This window comes from Larus michahellis, chromosome 7 (genome assembly GCF_964199755.1).
Source record: "Larus michahellis chromosome 7, bLarMic1.1, whole genome shotgun sequence".
Taxonomy (NCBI): Eukaryota; Metazoa; Chordata; class Aves; order Charadriiformes; family Laridae; genus Larus; species Larus michahellis.
Window position 1 is genome coordinate 23,484,027 of NC_133902.1, and position 20,002 is coordinate 23,504,028.

The following is a 20,002-nucleotide window of genomic DNA, read 5'->3' on the forward strand; positions in this document are numbered from 1 at the left end:
CAACAATGCTGTATCCTGTGACAACCTGTTGCAACATGCGGCAAATTTGCTGCTTCTTTTTCCGCTAACGTTCCAAGGTGCTGTTGTGCATTCCTGCACTCCCGCAGCAGCCGCCCCCAGCAGGTCTTTTGCTTTCCGGCCCCCAGGTCCCAAATCCAGGCACCTTGCCACTTGGCTGTGTGTGTGAAGGGTGTGTAAGAGAAAGCTGCAAAGCTATGTAAAAAGGAATGATCTTTTATTCTGTTTTGTGAGGTGGAACAAGTAAATATGCTTGTCAGTATTTTTTTCATAATTAATAACCTACAGGGTGCTTGTTTTATATCGTACTCTTCTCCGAAATCCATGTCGCGCCCAGGCAAATGTGCGTGCATGCACCCGCAGAAGGCTACTGTAAGATGTTGTTTCGAGATCGCTGCAGGCTAAAAAGCAATAGAGCACTAAGAAAGATACCTCTTTTTTTTGTTTTTTCCCTAAGGCAGTGACCTTGAATCATGAAAATGGAAGGAACTCCGCTTACTAAGAACAGACGTGTCAAAAAATAATTATTACAATCAATACAAATTAACATTTGTATTGAAATTCTGTGTATCAGTCAGTGAAATCTGGTAGTTTGTTGATAGCTTTTGCATTTCAATGCCTGATTTAGCTCAGAACATAAACATCAACAGCAGTACAGCTCTTTTTAGATTGTACTTATGCAAATTTTTCAAGATGTTAACCATTACAAGAATGTTAATTAAATGCATCCTCAGAAATTTTTTCCTACACTCTGCCTGTATTTAAAAAATGTCATTTTTTTTCTTCAGAAGTGCAGCCACAAGTGTAGAAGGTCAGAATCTGGTGATCTGCACTATCTGGGTGTTGGTAGAGTACTAACAAATTAGCATCGCAAAGCTTCGAAAGGATTTGTTGTTTCACTCACTGGTGGCACAGTTCTGGTTCCAAAAGTGCCAAGAGTATGACAGGAATGCCAGTGAGGGATAATGGTGAGTGTCATTTGATTGGTGAGGACCAAATTTGAAGTACATGACAACCTCCATAAACTGTAATTCTTTGAATATTGCACCGGATCAGGACCAGGATTCTGCTCTGCTCATATCTTTATATTGTATTTTTAGAAAGTATTCTCTCTTCTCTATGTTGTAGTTTCCCATTTGCTTAACACAAAGATGACACTTGATAAAGTTCTCAGAGATCTCAAGATGGTATATGTAAAGAATCATAGAACCATAGGGTTGGAAGGGACCTCTGGAGATCATCTAGTCCAACCCCCCTGCCAGAGCAGGGTCATCTTAGAGCAGGTTGCACAGGAACGCGTCCAAGCGGGTTTTGAATGTGTCCAGAGACGGAGACTCCACCACCTCTCTGGGCAGCCTGTTCCAGTGCTCTGCCACCCTCAAAGTAAAGAAGTTCCTCCTCACGTTTAGGTGGGACTTCCTGTGCTCAAGTTTGTGCCCATTACCTCTTGTCCTGTCCCCGGGCACCACTGAAAAGAGCCTGGCCCCATCCTCCTGACACCCACCCTTTAAGTATTTATAAGTGTTGATAAGGTCCCCCCTCAGCCGTCTTTTTTCCAGACTGGAAAGACCCAAGTCCCTCAGCCTTTCCTCATAAGAGAGGTGTTCCAGTCCCCTCAGCATCTTTGTGGCCCTTTGCTGCACCCTCTCCAGCAGTTCCCTGTCCTTCTTGAACCGGGGAGCCCGGCACTGGACGCAGTACTCCAGTACTGCTGGACAGTACTCCACAGTACACTAAAGCAATTAGTCATTTTGAAATTTCATTACTCTTCCAAGGGTAAGTCTTTCCTCCGCTTTCTGAGTAGTTAAAATTGTCATGGGTAATATCTTGGGAACTGGAAAAATAACAGTATGCAGTGGTTTTGTTCACAACAGCAAAACATAAAGAGGCACAGTAAGGCAGCTTATGGGAAAGATAGTATAATAACAACAATGACCTCCTCACCTTTATAAATTAGGAAGTGCAATTTCTAAATCAAAAACAGCACCAGAAGCTCTGGGAATGGAAACAGGCTTAATTCTCTGTTGTGCAAAGGATCCAAGATTTCCATAACAGCAGGTCAGATATTCAGTCCTGTGTACGTGTCTGCTCATTTCATAAATTCCTGACAGCTGTATCTTCTGCTGGCCTTGGGAACAAGCAGAGGCCAGTGGGAGAGATGTGGGGTGTGTAACTGGGGATTGGCACTCTTTCCATGCCAGTGAGATGTGGAGGTGCCCAGGAGAGGGGGGGGTTGAATACTCCTCAGTTCCCAGGTCTCTTTGCAGTTGAGACCCTCCTTCTCTCCTACGGTGTCTACTGAATTGGCTGAACGTTGCCACTGCAGTAAACATCGTACTGCTACCATCAGGAAAGAATGACCCAGACCAGATCTCTAATCTTAAAATAAATACTAATCAGATATAGCGGCACTCACTGAGAGATTCTTTCCACTGCTGCTTCTTTTAATTTTCTGCATGCTAGTTTTCTTCGATAGTGTAGGTCCTGGAGCTTGACTGATCTCTAGCAAGAGTTTTGTGGAATACCCCGATGAGGACGGGGAGTTCAACTGGGGCTGGCAAGGTGGAGATACATGTATTTTTGTTTAAGGCATACTCTTAATTCTTTGGTCTCAAAATCATGCCTATGGTACTCTTCTGTAATCACAATACTAGCCTTGTAGTCTTGTTTTTCAGTATATTCATACCAGGCTATTCACTGTTCTGCCATTTGAAAAAAGAGTGTTTAATACCTTCAAATATGGATTTAATCAATTGGAATAGACACTGTTCTGAATTTTCCATGTGTGTAGAAAATGATTTGCTGAGAAGAATACATTCTTATATTAAGGAGCAAGAAGATTTCACACGTCAAACCTATTTATTTAAAGAAAAAAAACATTGTTATATTGTTCCAATAAAAAATATATTTAAAAGTATATTTATTTCCACCTTTCCATGAGACACAATTGCTTGGAAAGGAGATAGAAAGCATCTGGTCTTTAGAAAACAGAGAGTAGATGGATCTCAAATGAGGCATAACAATGTTTTGATTCACAGAATAATTTAAATACAATTCATTAGCATAAGTGTTTCAAGTAAAAATATTAAAATAATTATATTATTCCCTCTCTTTGTGCCACAGAGTTTGCAGGGATGAAAAAGAATGAATGCGTGGTATTTTCATTCTGTTTTCCAGATGATTCTTCCGAACTATTTAACTTGGTCACTAGAGTCTACCACAACTTTGTTGTTACTACTTTGGGGTGGTTTTGCGGTATCTTTCTACTCAGAGTATCTAACTAAACTTTCCCAGACTTGCCTATCATAGCCCAAACAGTTCTTACCGACATACAGTTGATATACTTGAACTAGGCTTTTCTGTTCTGTAATATTAAAACAAAACCTGAGTTCAGATCAGTAGTATAATGACAAATGTACTTATATATTTTTTTAATATATCTTCTTTATCTGCCATTATATCTGATGATATTAGTACAGACTTTGAGGCTTTCAAATACCAGGTGACAAATTCATGTTCTTAGGACAGGATTCATCTTGAAAGGAAAGGTACTTTTAAAGCTCCCTTTGAAAAGCAGAACAGATCAACCCGTTGCTAAACTAAGGTCCCAAGTTGTTCTTCTGTGCATGACATTGGACAGATTAATTCCTAAGTGCTGCCACTTTCCAATAGCAGATGTATGATGGGCTCTATGACAATATACTAGAGTTAACAGCAGAGAGAAAAATGTGACAAGCGGTCATGGATGAGAAGATATCCCATAAAATAGATGCCGGGAGAATCCTTGCAGCCAGCCTCCCAGGCCACCCACCCACCCACCCACGCGAGCAGCAGCAGGGTTGGCCCCAACGTGGTACACTTCCCCTCCTTCCAGAAAAACAGCTGGACGCTGTTTCTCTGTTCTAGGAAATCAGTGCACTCTTTGGGACACGTGGAGCACTTACAGTCCAGAAGAGAACGTCATACCTGCCTCATACTGTTGGCCAGTAGAAACTGGTCTGACCCTACTCCTGAAGACTGCTATTTCTTTTTTTTTTTTTTTTCAGACAGGAATTTCAGTTTTAGTGGAAGACTCTCATATTGCCACGTTCTCTGACCTACTTGCAAATTTCCAGTGGCCTTCATTTGGAATAGTTTTTTTTTTCAAAAAGTCAATTGTTTTGCCGTGGTAATTTCTTTTGCTTCCAATCATGTTAATAATGAACAGATCAAGAGTTAAAATATTTAATCCTGTGTTTTTCTGTTTTCTGTTTTTTCTAAAGGATGAGTCATATGATTGCGGATGGCCTTTTGTTATTCTTTAGTAAACTCAAGCAAGAATATTTATTCCCTCATTAGAAAAACAATAAATCAGCAAACAGAAAAATGTGAAACAATGATTTTTCAAAAAATCTTGGCTATATCTTACAGTTATTGTTCTTATTTTATTTTAAAAAGACAAAAAAAAAAAAAAAAGAAAAGGGTTCATAAAATGTGCTGGATTGCTAATGCTGAAGCCTAAAACCTGGAACCCTTCTATGCTGAGATCCCATGTGAACCAATAGCTGAAGTACAGGACACTTGAGTCCTACTGGGAATTACATGTGCTGCCTGCAGCAACAGTGATTTGAGCAGAGACAGAAGAGACAGCTACCGGTCCCTGAGTAGAGCCAACAGTGATTGATTTGCATGATGCACCCCCACTTTCTACACAAACACCACGGTAGAAAGCATAACCTACTTTTTACAATAATTCGTTCTCGGACTGCTCTTCTGATGGATTTAAGAGGTTTTTGTTACTTAGAGATATAGCAAAACATGATTTCATTGTGATTGTGTAAAAATAAACAGAGACATGAATTCACAACCAAGTTTATTCTTAAATTTATAAATATTTTCTGTCATTTAATGTTATTTTGATGTCCCAACAACCACGAGTTGTAGAGCACAAAAGCCTTTACAAGACACTCTCCTGCCACAAAGTCTTGTAGACATTTCATTAAGTACTTCCTTAGGTGGATAGGGCTGTGGTATTTCTTTAAAAAGTGAAGGTCTGGGTTTTTTTCAGTTGTACAGTGGAAATCTGAACTAGAGACAAGAAGAAAGGATTCCTTGCAAAATAATTCTGACACCTCGGTGAAAAGGAGGAGCATCCTCACCAAGGCACTGGGCCAATGTTCTAAATTAACAGAGTCCATCATTGGCTGCAAGAGTAGGTGCATACTCAGTACAGAAAAACCACGCCCTGGACCTAGATTTTTAATTCCCCAGCATTCGGTACACCCAAAGGTCATTAAACTAGTTTGGCTTGTGTCCCTCCTGCTGTGAAGAGAAAATGCTGTGGGTGCTGTCTGCTTCACCCGTATGCAGTCATAATGTTGGCTCTGCCTTAAGAGCCTTCACAGCTGTGCTGTAACACAGTTAGCTCCCAACATGACTCAGATGAAGGATTTTATTTTATCTGCACAGGACTTTTGGAAAAGAAAAAAGAATTTTTGTTTGTGAAAACCATTGAAGCTGTATGAAGCTGAAAACAGAGTGCATGTGAACAAGAGTCTGCATCTCAAAAGCTGGTCTCCCATTGTCTTAGGAAAGAAGTTCAGTGAAAATGGAAAGATGGGAGAAGATTGAAACAATTTCATTGACTTGGCCACCTTAATTCCTGTAATTGTCCATTAAGACATCAGTCATAATTTGTGTTACTTCTAGCTCATAAACAGGAATGTTTAAAGTGCATGGATTTTTTGTTTAGTGTCTCTAGATTCAACTTTTCTTGTAGGCCTACTGTTTTTCGAAAGTGGGCTTTAAGAGAAAACTATGTCGTAGATGCATCTTAGCAGCGTGTGTTGGTTCACTAAGTACAATTGGGGGGAAAAAAAAAAGTTTCTTTACAGTTACCTAAATGCAGGCTTTTTTTTTTTTCTTTCCACCCTGTCCATTTGGTCACTATTTGCACTATTTGCAGTGGTTTATGTCTATGAAACTACACACTCCTTTTTAAGTTCTGGGATTATTTACTACCATTAAAATCCACACAGAACAAAGAATAAATGTCTTGTTCCTTACATAGGGGTAATTACAATGACAGAAACTGAAGATTTTCAGTACAGATTAAGCTCTCTTGGAATCAAGGGATAGCTGCCATCTTGTTCTACTGGTCAGAACTTCAGGAACTTTTAGAGTAACACTTAGATCATTTGCTTAAGGACTGAGCTTTTGGGGACGTGGACATGAGGTCACCTGATAAACATGTAGGAGCGTGTCTCTCATTTGTCTTTCTGAGACAGAATGTCACTAGCCACAAGACTCGAGCATACACAAAGAATCCCAAATTGCAAGAGCAGCGTGAATACTCCAGTCATCTGACATAGAGGCTGGTCAATAGTTTTCGTCTACACATCTTTCATGGTATCTACAGAAAACCGCAAATACTTTCAATAACTTTTACAATTCTCCCCATGCAAAAATGCTCTGATTCGGATATGAGTACCTTCTCCCAGTTTGGTCCAAATGTCAAGACATTACATCCCTGGGAAGGTGAATATTAACCAAGAGCTTCTTACTAAATACTCACAAAACTACCTGCAAGACTCAAAAATCAAGGCAGCTGGGTTTCTAGGGGGCCTGTTTCTGTGTAGAGGATATGAAAAGGAAGTCCTTGATCATAAGGGCCAGGTAATTAAAACAAAACAAAATGGTGAATGCCCAGTCAAAAGAAATTGACTCATGACGGTAAATGGCAATTGCCTCGTGGTTTTACACTAGAATTTTAAAATCAATTGTATAACCACTGTTATGTGAAGGTAGCACTAATGAGAAATTCCAGTGTAACTGAGCATTGGCATTTGTTATTTGCTGAACCACAGCAAATATACTGCAGAACCCAAGGATGATAATGTCCAGAGGTTACTTTGGTTTTTATGGGTTGCAATCAGTGATATTGCTTATGCTTCTATACAGGAACCTCAGGATTCCTTTCTGTACGAATTCAAGCACACAGATTGATACTTCAATGCCTATGGGAAATCGTACGTGTAATGCATAAATCTGGGTTCATAATCTAGTTAGAGACTAGTTTAATACCCAAGGTGAACAATCAGGAACTGTTCTTAGGGTTTAAATTTTACTTGAACAACCAAGTGTTCTGTAAAGCTGAAGAGAAGTGTTAGTGAAAATAAGGGAATCACTAAGGGTGTTCTCTTTTTTTGAAAGGGTAAACTCAAGAAATAGAGAGAAATGTTTATTGTGGTCAAATGGGCTGAAAAATTTGCAGAATTCAATATGCAAGTGGCTGTAAGTCAAAGATTGTGATGAAATTTCTCTTATTTTTTCCTTGGCTATTTAAATGTGAACACTTACTGTGTAATATTCATTAAGTTTTATGTAAATTAAACAATTACTGTGATAAACATATAGTCATTAATACAGAAAACCGAGTGGCAATAAAAAACTGATTTGCGTGTGATTTTGATAAACAATTAATTTAGTTTAATTCTCATTCCATAGCTGAGAACGGTTGAGATCCAGTTGTTTGGTCTGTTTGTAGATTTCTGTTGAAAAGATCCAAACAAATAAATCCAGGTATTATTAGATGTTGTGGTTCTAATTTATGTCCTGACCATAACTCTAAAAGAGAAGAGAACCTTGTAGGCTCGTGCACAAAAATTTGAAGCGTTTTGTCTTACATTCTAGGATAGCTCAACAGGAGGTGGTTAGTTTTTTGTTGATTGTAGCTACTTGAAGTTTATAAACCAAATAACCTAACCTGTTAAGTAATATGATACTGGATATGAAAACCCAAAGATGCATGAAATAATTCTGCCATCCCAACACAGACAACATGGAAAACTGGGCAGTATTTAATTCGTGCAAAAAAGTGGTATGTAATTCGTTTGAAATGCATCAAACCACTCATACCTTAGGAGTCTATAAGTCACAGAGAAGACCCTCAGGGTATGTTGGAAGCGGCATATTTAAGATCTCGTCATACTTACTTCAACCCCTTCCACCTCAGGTGACCCCAGCAGAAAAGGACTTTCCAGTTTAAGTGCAAATGTATTTCAGAAAAATAGGTTTTGAAATGAGACCCAATACCTATCAGATTACAAGGTAACCTCAAGGTGCTCTTATTTTTTTATACATACAGAGATATGGATCCCTTTTTTGGGATGGCAGTTCATGACATTAATGAATTATTGATAGGAGGGATGGTTCCCTGGGTCACTGTAATCTCAGCAACAGTTAAGAACAAATGAATGAGCACTCCTGCAGTTAATGACCTGGATCAAATTAATTGACTGAGAGTAGCAATTAGTTCGGTCATTGTTTTAGCAGCGATGCACACTGTGACAGCTTTCTGCATTCACTTTGGAGTCTCCCAAACTTGTACTTAAAGCTACATTCCCAGCGAAAAAAACTGCTTAAGCCTTCTTATTTGGAAAATAAGTTTGTGTGTTCTGATCCTATTCTCAGTAAAGTTTTGCATGGAGTAAATAATGAATTAGGTTCAGAAGAGATTAGTAGTCTGAAGATATCTTCTTTTTTTTTTTTTTGGTCCTTGTTGGAGGAGCAAACAATAAAGAAAAAGGTGGTACTTGTTCTGCATTCATTTCAAATGTTGTAATGACAGCATCAAACTGAATTATTTGAAAAGTTTTAGTTTGGGAGATTGGTGCTTCTGATTTGGGATCTTGTTTTCTTCATCATTTTTTTTTTATGTTTGCCTTCTCCTCAGGTCACACAAAATCATGGTGTGAGGCAGAGGCGGTGAGAAAAGCACTGGAACACAAGTTCAGACCTCCCTTCCATTAACTCTGCATTAGCTCAGCAGCAGAAATACCCAGGTTTGCTCCTCCACTTCTGGGATTCTTTCAGTTTGTGCGGCCACATCAGGTACTTACCTATTATCTTTGTTAGGGAACACTGAGAATTCAAAATCTTCTTTGGGCTGTAGCCATTGACTGCTAAGTAACATGAAAAAATGCTTTACCTCAGAGGCTTTACCACAGGACTTCTTTTTTCACATGCATATATCTCACATACAGCTCACACTAACTATTCATATACAGTCTCAGTGTGCATTTTGTACGCGCACAAAAGTTCCAGATGTGCTGTGTATCTTGTTTAGTTGACTTTATTCTTCTGTAAAGCCAAGAGAAATATTAATCATTCATTTACTGTTAGGGGATGGGTCTTCTTCTCATGTTTCAGTAAAGGGGGTGGAAAAGTAAAGTAAGCCAATTTTTTTCCTATTTAAGGCCAAAGCTGGGGAATGCTTGTGGCTGAGTTCTGTACATGGCCCGGTGCTGGAAGGGCAGGGAGCAACCGATGTTGCTATTTTGAATAGATTTCCCCCCCCCCCCATTTTTATTTTTGCACAGAGAGTCTCATGTCTAATATTTAGACATGATGAGCTTTGTGCAAAAAGCAACTTTGCTCATTCTTGCCGTGTTTCAACCCTCAGTTATTTTGGCACAACAAGACGGTGAGTAATTCAAGCTTCTTATGATTTAATGTTTTTATTTTATTTTTATTTTCACCAATGATTTTAATAGCTTGTAAGAAACATGTATTCGCAGATCTCACCAGAACACTTTTCCTTCACTAATTCAGCAGAGTCAGATATTTAATGCTGAAGCTGAAAGCTGCAGGAGTTTGCATTACCATCCCAAAGGTTTCTCTTCGCTTTGCTCTCTTCTGTGGTTAAAAGGACTGTACAGGGCTGTCTGCCTTAGCTGCATTTGTTCTTGTTCTTACTTGTTTTGCTATTACAGACACCGGAAAGTTTTAAGACTATTCTTTTAACTCTTAGAATGACATTTTAAGTGTCAGCTCTGTGCTGCCTGGAAGTTATTCGTCACAAGCAATAAGTCTTTTCTTCCAGCTTTTTTATTTGGAGTTCTCCTTTGTATTTGTGTGTTCTCCACGGGCAGCATGGAAGTTTGTTTAAACAATTTGCGTGCAGAAAACAGCCTTAAAATTCTAACCAGTTTTGATGAAACAGTTTTTAAGAGCGATATATGAAAATATGTCAACTTACAGGATTTCTACTTTGACATAAAGCAGGAGAGTAAATTAATTCCCTCAGCTGAAATAGTTTGAATTGTGCATCTGCAGGCTGTTTCGGTCCGTCACGAGACTAATTAGCAGCTAATGGTATCTAGGAGTCCATGCAAGTTAATGTGTGTGCATGTTTACGGAGAGCAAGAACACCAAAAACCAAATGAACGTGGAATTTAGGGGGGTGGGTGAGGAATACTTTGTAAAGAATAATTCAACTTAGAGTGAAGATAATCGTGGTATGAGTATTTAAGTTAAACAGATGACATTCCACAAGTACAGCTGACCTTTTTTGGATGTACTCTGTTCCTGCTTGCCAGACATTGTAAGCCAGACCTTCCTTAAGATAAAATATTTTTCTTTCTTGCAAACATAAAAGATCTGCAACATATTTATTCCTGTGTCGAGGCAACAAATAACGTTACAAATAACTTGATAAGCAGCAGCCAAATAAACTGTAGTGCAGTAAAGGAGAGCCAAATGCCTTTAAAACCACACCCTACCCTAGCCTGTATGATACAAATCATGAAAATGATTACGTTAGCTATTTCGTGGCAAATCTGTCTGCCTCAGCATACCTGGAAAGGCACCCCTGCCGAGGGGGTGACTGTGAGTCCATGGGCAGGCTGTTGGCAGCGGAGCAGTTGGAGCTCAGGAGGCTCTGTGCATGGGCAAATCAGGTAACATCATCACCTGCAACCACAGCGTGCCCAAATACCAGCCTCCCTCACCAAGCACAGACACAGGCGAAGCCTTGTAACGTATCTTAAAAAAAACCTGACGCATATTAAAATGTTATGTAGACAATAAACATAATATACTATGAACTGATGCTTTTCTGTTTCTGCTTTTCCCGTATATAAACTGTCTCTTCAGTAATCAATCCTCTGTGAAGAAAATATAAAATTTGAGCAAACGTATGCTGTGAGTTTTCTCTGGTTACAGCAGCGTATAATATACATATTGGATATATTTAATATGCATTATGTATATTTAAAAATATATATATATCTTCAGAGGGATAAGGACTAAGGGACCATCCAATATAAAAAGGAGGAACATCAGTTTTATTTCTCCCAATAAGCAAATCCCTCCCTGAGTGCCAGGTTTCTTTCCCTTGCTCTGGTGATAGCCCTGCACATTTCTGAGGTGCAACACACATTTAACTCAAGAAATGGTAAATTTTGCGTAGAAGAACAATGTACAAATGAAGTGTGAGGGAGTATTCTCATTTCTCTGCCACATTCCTGTTTCATGGTGTAGTAACATTTCCTTACTGGGCTAACTTCCATACTACTTACAGGGAAGAGGTTACACAGAGAGACTGATAAAACACTAGTTATCCCTTAAAATATAGCCTTCTGTCCTCTCTTTGGAATGTCCCTTTCCACACATTTGAATATGCTTTTCTCACGGAAAATAATAATTGGAGTTGATTATTAGCATCACTAATTCATGTGCAGGGCAGCAATGGGCCGGGAAGCCAAATTTTCCACGATTCAAAGGAGAATTTCCAGACATGCTAAAATGCTCTCTCTTGTCAAGAAAAATGTTTATATGGTTAGTATCAAATGTAAGTCAATATAAAATTTTCCTTGGGAAAGCTTGCCAGGAGACAAGCCTTGGCAAGATGTTAAGGAAACTACTCAGTATACACTAAGTTTAGGATAGTCAGATGTACCTCCAGGCTATGTCTTTCTTTGTCTTGCTAGGAACAGCTAGGAATGGAGATTTGACTACAGCCTCAGGCTGAACTTCTTCAAAAGCTCAGGATCTGGATATTGTGGAAGAAGGAATTTTCTGTAACTGCCCTGAACAAAAGCTGTATATCCTGGTAACCCACTAGGATGTTTTTAGCCTGCAAATGAAATCACCTTTACACAATTCAGGTTTTCTGATGTGTGTCAAGTTAGTATAAGGTGTTTGCAAGCCCTCACCATATTCAAGATAAAATGCCTCCTGGTGGCTAATAGGTCATGAAGCTGGTTGCTTCAGACATGACAGATGATTTGGATTCCTGAAATGTGTATTTGGTTCCACCATTTGAAGGCACCTTTATATCCTGAATATTAAACTCCAAAAAAAGTGTAAGAACTTTGAATCCTTCTTTGGGAAAGAAATCCATCCTCTAACCAGCCAGCATGATTTGTGCAAGCATTCGCTGGCTGTATGGCCTACATTCATACAATTTATCTTGAGCTTGTAGAGTCTATCTAGACAGCTACTTCCAGAAGACAGCATAAATTTTAGCTAGACAGACTGGAGGTATTTGGCAGTTTCCACTGACTAAAAAGGAAGCACGTGCACAGCCCTGCTCACATCGGTGCCAAAAGGGAGCTCAGATGGATTTGGGCCTGTCTCAGCTGCGTCTGAGATGAGTAAGGGACATCTCAGCCACCTGGTCTGTGACACTTCTCATATGTACACCCATTAGTCCTTGAGGTACTTCACCGGGGTCAATGGGAAAACTCTACTTCTCTAAAAGCAGTGTCAGTGCAGAGCCTGAAACCCTTCATTATTATTCCAAATAATTTTTTGCTCTAAAGTAATTTAGTGTTTTCCTTGTAATGTAAGTATTATCTTGGATGTTTGGTCAGGAAGCTCATTTCTGAGGTAATGACTGAATCCTAAAATATCTCTGAGTAGACTTATTGACCTTTCATATTACTTTCGGTTGCAAATTACAGTTTTAAAATGAAATATAGCCATTACATGTAGGCTTCAGGAGGCAGCATGCAAAGAACTCTTTATGCTGAGCACCCACTTCTGATCCCCCAGAAAAGAAGGATGATATTTTAGGAAAAGTTGTAAGCAGGTTGGTTTAGCCATTTTGCTTTCTTCCTTTTATTAATTGGAAAGGATTAGATAGGTAATGAAGTAGATGGGTACTGCACAGATGCAGTATATTTGTGAGACTGCCAGACTGGCATTTTTAGCACTTACCTATATGCAACATTGCACATATGTATTCTTTGTTGATAGATTAACTGGTTTAAGGGTAATGCTAATGACAGTCAGAACAATCTTTCCTTAAAGGTTTTGATAACACAGAAAGGTCCCACTCCAGAGTTTTGAAGGTAAAACCAGATGATGCATATCTGTGTGCCAACAGATAATTACACCATCATAAGTAGCCTGGACTATGTGAAGATATGAAAGCTCAGGGGTCTACTGCTCTTCTTCCATTTTTCCTAACTGTTTTTTACCAAGCACACAGCAGGCAAGGATATTCTTAGGAAAACTGAAGCATTCCTTTCTGGTCTGGAAAAACCATGCTAAATGAAAGCCTGGGGAATCCACCCCCTCTAAACATTATATATATGTTCTTGGAAACGTGACAAATTTCATAAACACATTTTAGATCACACATCCCTGGAAGACATTAGCCTTAGGAAAACGAGACCATTACATATCCCTTTCATTATTTTCCAGATTTGTTTTTGATTTGAGACCAAATCAACGTAGACTGGTTTTTTAAAAGAGGAGGTGGAGTTGGAAACATCAACTGCTTTATTATACAGGGGGAAGAGGCAGAGGTAGAAGGGTGTTGTCTCTGGCACGAATATTACTGTTGATGCCTCAGTCAGAGTGATTACATTTGCTCCCTTCTTAGTGCTGCAGATTACACGCAGACCCTATTTCCTTTTCCAGCTTCTGCCAAAGTTTTGAAGTTTGAAATAGGCAGCCAGGTGTCACTTGCAAAATCTTAGCTGATGCCAGCCTTACACAACAGCTGGGTGTTAGTTTTAATTAATACTATTCAAAAGAAAGAAAAGAGTGAATTACTATCACTTTTTTGTTTCACAGACTGTCTGATAAACCAGGCTGACACGGATCTATTAGTCATTGTCCCAGTTACATGCTAATGTTCAAACCTTCTTTTAATCAGAAATGTGCAGAAAACGGGACATACCTGGCTTCATAATTGGGAAAGTATGCTGTAGGTCAGTAATGGAAATGATGCGAACTGTCATTTAGCGTTTTGGATTAGAAGCAATCTCTTCAGAGTTGAAAGGTTCAGCCTACCAGTAGGGGGAAACAATAACAAAGCATGCTTTCCCAGGCTAGCGGGCAGCATGAAAACTATATCGCTCTTGATGTTTTTATGGCAATTTAGTAATCTGGAGAAGAGCTCAAGCCACAGCTGCTGCAACAGTCACAACTTTTAATTTGTTAGTTTGAATTAATAATTCATCAAAACCAACAGAAGTGGAAATTAGTGCAATGGTCATGTCAATTAATACTCCAGCTTATGCTGTCCTTTAGTCATGCTTGTTTAAGAAAGTAGGGAAAAGATCTCAGCTAAGAAAAGGAAAACTTGGCAATGGTAAAGATATGTTGTTAACAAAATGGGTTTTTTTGGTCTTGAAGTAACTGGATTAGATTCCCACATCATTGCAGAAATTTGATGTGACGGAGCAAAATTCAATTTATTATTGGCAACACCCAAAAAAATGAAACTCAAACTTGAAAAGGGTATAATAAAGTCTTTTCTGATTCAACATGACAACTCATTCTCATTCTCATTCTCCTTGTGGTAGCTTGGTACATTGTAGATTGCACAACATTAATATGGTTTAGGGTTCAGTACCTACCACCTGTATGTCCACAGTTTTGAGACGTTCTAATTTTGATTTTTGGCAGATGATAAATAACTTTCAACTCAAAGCGGAACAAAAATTTTAGTGTCATTATTTTACCTGCTGCAGTACTTTACCAGCCTACTCCTCTTTCGACACATCCATGATAGTGAGCATTCCAGGAGTGATGCAAGAAGTGTTATTTTTCTTCTGTACCTTCAGCTGTTGAGGGGAGTGTGGTTGGGTGCAGGAGGATGCTGCAGCCCCTCGCCCTCAGCATGCTGCCCATCTCTAGCCCAGGGGATCCAGTGGATTCCTCCTGGAGAAAATGCTGTTCAGGGCTGTGCTGCTCACGGTGGTGTTATCGCCGTTAACAGAGATGCTGCATGGTGACTCATTGCAGTTGGCTTCCCATGGCCATGCTGCTACTAGATACGGGAGCCTGTGCTCTGGCTTAATTACTGCTGCAGGATAGCTATTCCCCTGTGGATTTTCTTTCTTTCATTGAATCTTTTGATGCACAGGGCTTGTGAGGCTTTACTTTGTGTCCTCTCCATGGCTTCCCTGACAAGAGATGTTTTGTCCCTGGAGAGATCTATAAGGAATTCCTGCAGAATTTCCTGACCTTTCTCCATTCAGCACAGTCAGACACTTTGTGTTTCAGGGAAATAAGATTCCCATATTTATGTGTAGGGACCATGCCACTAATATTTCTCACATTGCTTTGAGACTGTATGAAAACACCAAAGATTAATCCTTACATTGCTCCTCGCTGTGGCTGATAAACTGATAATCGCCACAAGCAGTAAAGAATTACATATCGCAGGAGTCAGAAAGTCTCCCCTGTAAGTATAACAGAGACAGAGAATTGTGCTTATCCTATCTTAAGTGCCACATGGGTGCAAGGAGGAATGAGTTCCATCGGTGACTGTAGAGCAATATATCTTTCACGCAGAGGCATAATAAATTATATTTTGCATTTAAATTTTCAAGCAGTCGTTATTTTTTCTCATCTTGTATTTCATAGGAAAGGTTCTCTCCATTTTGCTTTGAGGAAACCTAACCTACTTCCAACCACTGCTTTTATTTATTCATTTTCACTTCAGAGCCAATCTTCTTGTCTCCGAGTTTGCAAAGTTGAAGCCTCTGCCTGTTTCATGTCAAAATGACAATGGAAAACATGATATAACCCCCTCCAACAACAACCGTTTGTTGGCTTTAGTTTGGATAAACTTCAGCTCTGGGACTTCTGGCTTTGTTTAGTGAAAGTACAGCAGAAGAGATTCCTTTCAGATTAGCTAAGAGACTACTGCCATTTCCCCCCATTTACGTAAAACCCTTCCTTTAAACATGAACTATCAGAATGAGAATGAAAACGGTACCTCTTTTAACAATGTCTGCACATTTTTGTCTTGCTTTGATTCACACAAGTACTCTGTGAAGAAATGTCTGCCAGGGAGCAGAAAGCATGCACAGGAAGAATGCTTTGAACAGGAAGAATGTGATGATAATGGAAAGATATATATATTAAGGCTAAATGTGTTTTTTTATTTTAAAAGGCTAGGCCTTTTCTTACAGCTAAAGGGGCACCCAAATGTCTCTCAAGAAATTGGGCATATGATTTGTAGATTTAAGACTTTAACTGAGTTTGTACCAGAATGATCTTCAACATAAGACAAAGCTATCCACAACCACAGGAGTCCCATGCCTTTCTGCTGCAGGTTTTCTCTTTCAGTCACTGTGCATCCTACCCTGGAGGTGGCACAGGCATCTCTGCTCTCCTGCCAGGCAGCAAAAGATTTCCTTCCATGTGCAAAACTTCTGTGGGCTGCTATGGTGGCTTTAGGCACCGCTTTTTTCCCAGCCCCAGCACTGCAAAAGGCAGCAGTCACAGAAACGCCCTGTGCACCTTTGTAGCAGTGCATATGAAAGGATGATCTGTGTCTGGAAACTACTTCCCACAGCAATTTGACACTGGCAGTTCTTCGAAAACTTCTGGACTTAATTAATTCACACTGAACTGCCCCGCAGCTCACGCCCAGTGACCAGTCAGTGCATTAGCAGGCCGTCGCTGCAAATGTCTCTTTACCTCTGTTCATTCCCTTTGTGCTGCTTCTTCTTCTCCTTCTCCTTCTTCTCTCTTTTCCTTCTTTCCATTTTCTTTTCGGAAAAGATGCAAGGGCAAAACTGCAGCTCCTTTTCCGAACAAACACAAGAGAAACAATTGCTCACCCAAACACAGCTAATGGAAAATATGGGAAGCATCGCTCATTGTTCCTTTGATGTTCAGTGTAATAGCCACGCTGAGCATCAAAGGAAAATGAACTACATCCCCCGTGCTTTCCTTCAGCTATAAGCAGCAAAAATAGAACTCATATTATCTCGGAAAACACTTCTATGTTCGTAAGAGGCTCTTTTAAAAAAAAAAAATTTATTTTTTCCGTGTCTGGCTTTAAATCTACTGTATGGTGTTTGCTTGTTTCCCTACAGAGCAGTAGTCATTCTGTGCCAGCTGTTTAAGAGAAGAATGTCCTAGTGAAAGCAAACAATAGGCTGTGTAGTGGGAATTGCAAAGCTTTGAAAAGAGTAATTGAAATCTGCTCAGACATTTTGAAGATTCTTTGCACAATATTCTAAGCCTGTTGGTGGCTTCGTCGTTGTCAGGGTGGTCCTCTTTGTAGATCCCTCTATTTTGTATGAGCAGAAAAGCATGAATATGGAGGGAGAAAAAAAAAAACAAAAAGGAAATAAGGGAGGTGTACAAGTCAAACTGATTTTTCCTGTTAGAGCAGCTGAAGAGAGAAAGAGCGCTGTAGATACTTTCAGTGAAGAATCAAAAAAAAAGCACAGAGCCTCTTGATTTATCAGGTTTTCTCTGGCACAGGCTCTTCCAGTCATGCCTTTTAAGGACTCCGGCAGATAAACTCTGGTGGATGTGGCTGTGTCTGCTGAAGATGTTCCAGCCCTCCTCTGCTACGCGGCGCTGTTTATTCTCACAGGTGTTGTTGCTGCACAGAGCAGGGAGAGCTTTGTGTGTGCCAGGCTTCAGGCAGCCACCTCAGTAGTGGTGCTTCTGACCTCTGATATGAATAAGAAGCCATCTCTGCCCTTGCAGGCTCCTCAGAGGACCAAAAGTGTGTATTTTCACCTGTTGAGGGAATTAGTTAGGAAGATCCTTAGGTCTTCATGCTTGAAAAACAGGCATAGAACTTGATACTTAAAAGTGGCCCCAAAATTAAGACGGTTGTCTTTGGTACCCTGAGAAAACCCTCACAATACTCACTTTGACAGCCTTAGGAAGTTGACAATAAGAACATTGTATCCAGTGTACAAATAGCTATTTAATATCCTCTATGAGGCAGATTAAGAAGAATTTCAACTACTGCCATCTGTATCCAGCAAACTGTCCAGAATGGATGTGGGGTGAATTAGTACAAACTGGAATAAGGACTTTATTATTGAAACAAACTGTTTCGCAGATGAAGCTAGGTTAATGATGCTCTATGCATTCAGAATCCTGCCCCCATCCCTGCCCTTCTGAATTACCGATACCTTTAATTTATTGGCAGCCAAAGATAAGATTTTTTTTTTTAGACAATATGCCAGAGTTCTTTAATCAGCCACTGGAATATGAAATACAAGAACCAACCCCTTCATTTACTTCCAACTTCTGAAATTACAGGGCAATCAATAAAATTGTGCAGGGAGTTATGTTAGTGTAGAATCTGACCCCCTGCTGCTTTACCCTTCTCTGATGTAAATCCACTATGGCCATGGAGTTATCTTGGGGCTGAATTTGTCCAACATATCTGAAAATATAAATGATATTACCATATGCACTATACTGCATTGTAACATTTCCCATCTGTTTCAGTCTCAGGAGAGAAGCGTTGAATCAAGCTGATTTCTTCCAAGGCAAACCACGGAAACAGCATTGCATAAAATTGTTAGCCCCCTCACTGAGCTAAGGCGAAAGAGAAGATCATGTCCCATTTGAAACATTAATCACCTGATAAAAATTGTTTTAATTACAAAGTTAGGCAATGAAGAACAAAAATCATACTTTTTTTTTTTTTTTTTCCCCCCACGCAGCCTTTGGGTTTCATCTTGCAAGAAACTTAAAGTATCCTGAATTAAGTAGTTATAGTTCAGCGTTTTACACAGGTTGCCATGTAGAGCAAGCTGTAACAATTATCACTTTCCAGCAGTTCTCTTTCACTTAGCAGCTCAGAAGCTGAATCTCACTATCATGATGCTTTGGATCTCTCAGACTGGTTGTACAGTCTGGGAAACCTGCTTGTACACAATGAGTTTTTCAGTTTTTCTTTATTCTTGCCAGGACAGACCTACTGCAAGAAATGTTGCAAAACCTTCCAATGTTATAAAATATTACTGGTCCTAGCTAAAATCAGAAAAGCAGAAGTATGTCTTTGAGATATACCTTGGGGGTGATTTTTCCTTTTTTAAAAGTTCTGACAATATGTTGTGATGGATTTTGGTAATTTTTTCCACTTAATTGATCCTAATGATGTTGAGTATGAAGCTATTGCTTTTCTTTAGAAATATGTTAGGCCAGCTTCTTATGTTCAAGTGTTCAAAATTAAATTACCGTGACACTTGGACTCTGACTGTAGAAGTCTTCATTGACTGCCAAAGGAGTGGGCAGGATGTATGTTTAAAGAAACTAATAAATCCATAAAATCATCACTAATCACATCAGACCTTGAATTTATGTCAGTTTCTGCTTGGTTTAAGACAGAGGTTGGCATCATTCACTCGAAAGACAAGCAGCACATTAAAATCAGATTACTGCAGAGTAGTGAGAATTTATGCCAGCACTACAACTAATAGCCACAAATAAAGTGATTGCAGCCTGCTGCTTATTTTTAGAGTGACACCAAATGGCACAAAAGGTGATGTGCCAAAAAAAAGTTAATGTAAGAACAGAGGGGATGGAAAAATCTCACAGGCGTTTTACCAATAATTGGAAGAGGGACAGAAAAATTATGCAATGGTCCCTCTAAAAGGCATTGAATGCACTGAATTAAGATGAAATTCTTACTTAATCTGTGTCCTGCTCTAATGCAAATGGTTGCCCTTATCAAAAGGTTTGATCAGTCAGGCACTGAAGACCTTCAGATCTCACCAGAATAATTCAAAGTTTATGTTCTTTAGGTCTGATTCAAAACCCAGTAAAATCAAGGGACGTTCTCATCGGGCAGTGTTTACCCTAAATCAGGAATGAATGATACACATTCTGCATATTACAGCAAAAGAGGTCTATCTCTACTAAAAAGATGGACATATAAATATAATTGTCTGAGTTACAGAGCCAACCTGTTGAGAGACGACTTTGGAGAGGAAAT

General features: G+C 39.4%; 1 protein-coding gene across 1 annotated transcript in view; it reads left to right on the plus strand.

The window, feature by feature from the left end:
- Window positions 1-9,264: 9,264 nt before the first annotated feature.
- COL3A1 (collagen type III alpha 1 chain) overlaps window positions 9,265-20,002 on the plus strand; it is a 53,689-nt gene continuing 42,951 nt past the window's right edge. The window contains exon 1 of the mRNA XM_074593573.1: window positions 9,265-9,481. Within this exon, the coding sequence (XP_074449674.1) occupies window positions 9,403-9,481 (79 nt within the window). The 5' untranslated portion in view covers window positions 9,265-9,402. The remainder of the gene's footprint in view (window positions 9,482-20,002) is intronic.